Genomic DNA, 6731 nt, shown 5'->3' with positions numbered 1-6731 from the left:
GCTCCCCGTGTCCGAACAAACCCCCCCCCCCACAATGGCTCGCCACGCCAATGAGGGGGGAGGGGGAAGGAAGACTCCAGTCCGTTCACCTGACGAAAATGTTCTCGATATAGGAACTTTCTCCTGAAGCAAACCTTCCATGCAAATAAAACATAGTCCCTCTCTCCTCCGGAGTGGCTGCAGAGAACTCTTCTTTGCCAAGGAATGCTCTTCCCAGACTCCCCCCCACACACACATCTGCGCCACGGGCCAGCCTGGTCGCGTCCCGAGGGAATATCTTCAAATTCCCTCCTGTGTTGGTGCCTACTTCATCCGCTGCAGAGATAAGGGGATATCGCTGGGTCAATCCGTCACGGCAAAACAGTTCAAACACCACCCCCGCCGGGAATCGGCAGAAACGGAAAAGGTTCTACCCATTTTGAAGAAGTCGTCTTTTACTGCTTCAGGGAACTAGCAGGTCATGGACGTGGCTTTCTCTCCTCGATAAAGGTTTCCAGCCCCGGGGCGTAAGATTCAAGAGTCCTGCGCGGCATATTTGAGAGAGCCGCAGCACGAACAAGATAGAGAGGACAGTAGATAGAGCACAGTGGAAAACAAGATGTCCCCGAATCTCTCAGCACGCCCCCTTTTATGAGTTCATTCAAAGAGGCATGTCCTCCTTCCCAGAAGCTCGGGACAACCACAGCTCTCTGGGAGGAAGAAAGCCAGACAACAGGAGAGCATCCGGTTCCTCCATGTTGGACCCAGGACAAAATTCAATCTTAATTGCATGAGATAGAAATTACAATTTTAGAGTATTTAACAGTTTTACAAGAGCTGGGTATTGCATTTGGAAGTTACCACTTTGCTTTTTTCTTTTTAACTTTCTCTGTAGAAGGTATTTTAGCAATTGTGTAGCTTTTTGTGCACCAACTTTATTCCTAGAGTGTGTGCCAGCTTCACAGCTGTCTTCTCCTGATTCCAAAAACCTCTTCTGAAATTAGCTTTTGTCTTTGAATACTCACACTAAAATTTGGCTGCCTCTTCTAACCATATATTCAGAATGAGGAAGTTTTGTTTTGGTAAAATTATCTTAAAATATACCCTTTTGATTAATTCATTGAGCCAAACAGTATTGTGCCTTTTTTGGAACACAAATAGTATAACTAAAAGAAAAACAGAGTGCACTTACTCTCGTCTAATTTTTCTCAGCTAGTTAAAAAATGGAGGCTAATATAGATACATCATGTGTATTAATATCCACAGACTATAGCTCTCAGTTCCTGAAGATGTGGAAGCCAAAATTACTCCAGTTGTAGTACTATATATACTAGTGCCTGATAAAGTGGAGCGTATACTACAGGTTATGTATTTGACAGGTGTATTCCTTTGGCATCTTTTGCGTTAACTGTTTCTCTGTTCTTTAGTAAAAGATAAATGGTAAAATATTAGATTGTGATCCCATATGCTTAAGCAGGCAGGTGGTTTAGGTCCTTGTTTAAGACTTGTTTGGATCCTGCATGATTGTAATATAGAGTTTGGCAGGAGCGTAGACAAAGCAAACATGTACCAGTGCTAGTGAGTTGTTTCATACCACCAGTACGATTTATTTGTCTATATTTGACAATATCAACTTCAAACTTGAAGGGCTGGTAGTATAGAAAGAGTTATCAATACAATTTATTTCCATTACCATCGTTAAATTAAAGAACTTGTAATATTTATAATCCAGCATGATGGTATCTTTCTACTGTAGCATTAAGGTAAAGAGGTTTTTCAGAGGCGTAAGCTAAACATAGAACCCAACTTCAAAGACAGGTCAGAGTTGATAGTCTAACTCCTCCCGTTTGTCCTTTTTTTCTTAAATCTCTTCAAATTTGGTTTCTGGTTTAAGGTTTTGCACTGGCCATGCCAGCATTTAAATAAGCGTAGTTCTCATGATCGTGTAGATAAATTCAAATCCTGAAGAAAATGCTGAGTAACCTTGAAGTTCACAGCAATAAAAGTCCCTAAAATGTTTGCACATAAATTCTAATTAGCTCTGCGTACAGCATTTTGGTAAATGAGTGTTTGTGGAAGTTCTTTGTGTAAAGCCACTACAATCGATGTCCACACACTTGAAGACTGTATTTCCTAGGGTGCTGAAGTCTGTGCTTTTCAAAGAAAAAAACCAACATGGTCAGTGCTGATGTTTAGCATAACTGATTAGTTTTCAGTGTATCACTTTAGCTGTTAATTTAAAAGCAAATTAAAAAGTTCAGCCACAGTGCTGTCCTTCAAGGAATGATCTACCTGCTTGGTTAGAAACAACTGTCTTTGCATCAAGAGGCTGGAATTAAGTGTAAGAAGCTTGGAATGAGAAAAACTGAATTCTGCTTTCCTGATTATCTCAAAAATAATATGCTGTATGTAAGACGTCAGAGAAGAAGGGTACTGCTAACCGTAATTTTTGGTTTAGGGCACAGAGAAGATAGAGAAGTTTTACTATTTTTACTGTAGTTTGCTATTGAAGAAGGATGGTCTGAAAACTGCAAGTGTCTGAAAACAGAATGTAAACCATTTATGAATCTGGGTTGCAGCAAAAGCTTGTCCTCTTTAATTTTATGAAGTTTCATGGAACGAAATGCAAAAATGCATCTTTGGAGGGGTGAGAATGAACAAGTTCCTTAAGCAAAACAAAGCTCACCATTAATGCTGTACTGGATACGAAATATCTGTGGTATCAAGTGAAACTGAATTACACAGTGGTAAAAATTAGCTCACCTTTTAATCATAGAACCGTAGAATCATCTGGTTAGAAGAGACCTTTAAGATCATCAAGCCCAGCTGTTCAGTCTGCACTGCCAGGGTCCCTAAACCGTGTCCCTCAGCACCACATCCCCACGGCTCCTCAGTAGCCTGTTCCAATGCTTAATGACCCTCTCTGTAAAGAAATTTTTCAGAAACACATTTAATATATGAAGCACAGACAGCTTTTAATTTTTTGATGAATCATTTAGCAGTGTACGCTGCCTGCCTGCTGCTAATATCTCTGAAGGTACCATAGCTCATCCATCATAGGCACTGATTGCTACGTTTGGTAGCAGTGGAAGGGGAAATGGTATTCAGATTCACAGCCCAAGAAAATATGTTGAATTTCCCATCTCTGCACATCAATTCCTCATCCTCTTGCATGAGATGGTACAGCAGAGGATCAAATGCGGTAGCTTTTTTCTGTAAGGACAAGAGATGGGGATATGGAGAGGCATGGGAGGAGCAATTGGCCCACCAACAGGAGCGATGGGACCATTTCCCAGACATTCAAGCTGGTTTAAAAAATGTACCTTTGCCCCAAAGCAGGGATGAAGAAATGCTACTCTGAGCCCTCCACAGAGAATAGGCGGTGGAGGACAATGGTAGTGTCACTGGGAAGGGGATGACAGAAGCCAGAATTTTCCTAGACTGGGCCAGCAACATATTTCCCTTAAACAGAGCAGTCATGGAACAGTAAACCAGAGCATTTTTACCCTCTCTTGTTTAATCTTCATTTAGATCATAAACTGTTTGCACAGTAGACCATTTTTCTGTGCGATGAAACAATTACCATTTAGGTCTCACCAACAGCAGTAACGTTGGCTGTGCAGGCTGGAGGGAAGGATGTCCCTCCACTGCCCTGCACTGCCACCACCAGCCTGGTGGGACATGACAGGTCAGGCAGGAGGCAGGTCCCCACCACAACAGTGGGCTGCAGTGCTTCAGGCTTGCTCTTTTTAATATGTTACCTGAACGCTTGATCAAGTGCACCTTCGTGTGTATAAATGACCTCAGTTTCCAAAGACCCAATTCCTTGTTATCACTGGCATCAGTTATTTGATGGGCAATTACCTTTGCTTTTGCACATGCAAGAAAAATCTCTGCTGCTATTTCTGTGAGAGGGTACCTATAGGAAATTTCAGGTTAAATCTGCAAAGTGTTCCCATCCCGATAACACCTAATAGTGCAAAATGAAATAAATCAGACTTTACAACAGAACTAGCATTTTGAAGGAAGTCTAGAAGGCACTTACCGTGTGAGTAGAGGTCAACCCATACTGAACATTAACTAAGACAGGCTTGAGTTGTTGAGACCTTCGTGTTTTTTGAAATGACATTTCTCATCAGCAAAAATTAAAATTCTCTTGATTATACCTGTCTCTTTAATGCCAAGAGTAACTATTCGTTTTTAATTGACATGTGGCAGCTCATCCAAGGCTGTGCAAAGTTAGCTTTTTGTGAAGATTTGACTGTATAATGGGGCGGTGAGGCTGGATTTTTGAAATAAATCAGAAGAGACACTTGTGTACTAAATGTGGTCTATAATTAATCATATCGCAGTATACAATTAATTGTAATTAACGTGTTGTACAATTAAATACGCTTATTTTGGTTTTTCTTAAATGAAGAAAAAATAGTATTCCTTCACCCCCTGCTATTCCTTTTCACCTAATTGCTTGCTACAGAATTGCCACATTTGTAGCAGAACCTTGATTGCATACACTTGGATCTGTTTCTCTTAGACCAAATATATGCTCTCTAAAATTGATTCTTAACATTATTTATAGATATGATATGTGAGTGGGTTAAAGGCATGTGAAATTATACCTGTATTATATATTTAAGGAATTGTAGGTGTACAGAGACTGCCAATGACAATTGGACATAAAATCTATTTATAAATAGTTGTGCTTCTGGGAAGAGTGAAGTGATGGATCAGGACAGACTCTGAATAGTGGGCTTCTTTTTGCCAGCATCTGAGAGGTGATGAGCGTGCAGGGGATTTTCACTGCTAATGCACTGATATTTCTTCATGCCTTTCCACCCTTAGGGATCTGCCTTCCACAAAATCCAAATATATGCAGAAAATTTAGAAACCTCTAGTTGAATGTACTAGTTTGTCTGCCAGTGCAAGTGAGTGAAATGAAAGCAAAAGAGGGGCATACTGGTGTTCAACATTATGTAGATCTGAAGCAACTTGTGCAGCATATTGAAAAATAGTTTTTGTCTGTTTGGAACATTCTTGGTAAAGGGCTATGCATTTTCGTGTAATTGGCTGAATTCCAAATTGCAGGCAGGATTTTCTTTGTCTTCCTTTAATTCTCGTGGTTTGGTTCTTCCCTCAGGTTTTCATGTGTTACAGGATGCAGGCAGAGACTGTGGCAGCCCACAATGAACACAAACACAAACCATTTTAATTTTTTTCCTGCATATATGCACAGGGGATGAGATTTCCTCCCATGGATGGTTAAAGCTATGGCAGTAATTTATATATGTGAGCCCTAGAACTATGAATTAGAAACCTGGTGCTGGGCAGCTTGCACGAGGGAGTTTCTTTGGCAGTGACTATATATAATTTGGTATCTGAGGAGAGTCTGTTTTCCTCTGTAACTCAGAAATCTTCTGGGTTCATTTTTCTCTTTTATGTAAGCTAAGAAACCACCTCAGGTTTTGGGCAGGAAGGGAGTATGTAACTAAAACACAGGAAAAATTGTGGCTCCTTCTGCTTTGAGATGTTCCCCTTCCAGACGGATACTGAGCGGGCTGCTTGAGCAAGAATCTGCCCAGGGTGGACAGCCAGTGATGCGGCAGGTATGAGCTGGGGGGATGCTTGTATCCCTCTGGCGTGGAAGCAGATGGAACTCCACACATGCATCGTTGCCACCATGCTGGAGCTTGTTTCAGGGCAACGCTTCTTGGTGTATATGTATAACATCGCTAAAAATCCAAAAAGTATAGGCAGGTTATGGCACGGATATGAGTCAGGTTAATATTTACCCATGTTGTCTCCGGGGTGGCTTTCCAGAGAAGGATTTCTCATTCCCCCAAACACCACCTTGGTGCATCTTCTTCCTTGCTTGCATGTGTGGACATTGAGAGACACCTAATTAAGAAACTGAGACAGTACCATTTACACGCTAAATGTGGTTCCTCCGGGTCTCCTCTGACCAGAGGTGTGCTCTGAGCAAGCCGAGACTGGTCCCTGCCGCGCGATGATCTCCCGCTGGTACTTTGACGTGGCTGAAGGAAAGTGCGCGCCCTTCTTTTACGGTGGCTGCGGCGGGAACCGGAACAACTTTGACTCAGAGGAGTACTGCATGGCGGTCTGTGGCAGCGTCAGTAAGTGCCCCTCCACATCTCCTTGCTCCCACACGTTGGGAGCAGGCCTGGGCTCGCACTAACCCCTAGCCGCGGTCTGTCCAGCATCTCTGCTCACTACTAGATCTTCTCTTGCTAACCTGGTGTGGTAGTGGGTGACTTCTTGGTGCTCTAGTCTTGGGCTGCAAGTAGGTAGCTAAAAGCCGTAACACTTGCTTAGATGAGGCCTTCGCACTCACCTTTTCTTAACTTTCTGTCAGACTGTGCTGATGTTCTGTGTGTCTCTGTGTGTACATGTATGATGCCTGTGCAGGAGAAAACAAGAACTTCAAGGAAGCCTCAGGTAAGTTTAAAAATAGCTCATCATTTTTACAATGTGTTTTCATGTATTATTTCTGACCTTTTTTAATCAAAGCGATAGAAGTTCATTGAAATAACAGAATGTTTATTTCCAGAATATTTTTTTCTTCCTGTTTGTTTGGTTTTAATTTGACTGAATGTGGGTGTTCGCAATGAAAAGGGGAGAAATAACATTTGATCTTTCAGGTTTCCCTGAGGGCTGCGATGCACATGGATGTGAACCACCGCCCACTTCCTTTGTTTAACATGTGATATACTTTAATGATAATTTTCCCTGAAGAA

At 41.9% G+C, this 6731-nt stretch overlaps 1 protein-coding gene across 2 annotated transcripts in view; it reads left to right on the top strand.

The window, feature by feature from the left end:
• Positions 1 to 6731, top strand: part of APP (amyloid beta (A4) precursor protein) — a 109365-nt gene that overhangs the window by 22865 nt on the left and 79769 nt on the right. Inside the window, exon 3 of one of the 2 annotated variants that reach the window (XM_010137530.1) lies at positions 5943 to 6110. The exons of the other annotated variant lie outside the window; for it this stretch is intronic. Coding sequence (XP_010135832.1) covers positions 5943 to 6110 — 168 coding nt within the window. The remainder of the gene's footprint in view (positions 1 to 5942; positions 6111 to 6731) is intronic. 2 annotated transcript variants of the gene reach the window in all.

The sequence above is a fragment of the Buceros rhinoceros genome, unplaced genomic scaffold, assembly GCF_000710305.1.
Source record: "Buceros rhinoceros silvestris isolate BGI_N320 unplaced genomic scaffold, ASM71030v1 scaffold7536, whole genome shotgun sequence".
NCBI classification, from domain to species: domain Eukaryota; kingdom Metazoa; phylum Chordata; class Aves; order Bucerotiformes; family Bucerotidae; genus Buceros; species Buceros rhinoceros.
Note: the sequence above shows the minus strand (reverse complement) of the source record. Positions and strands in the feature narration are given on the sequence as shown.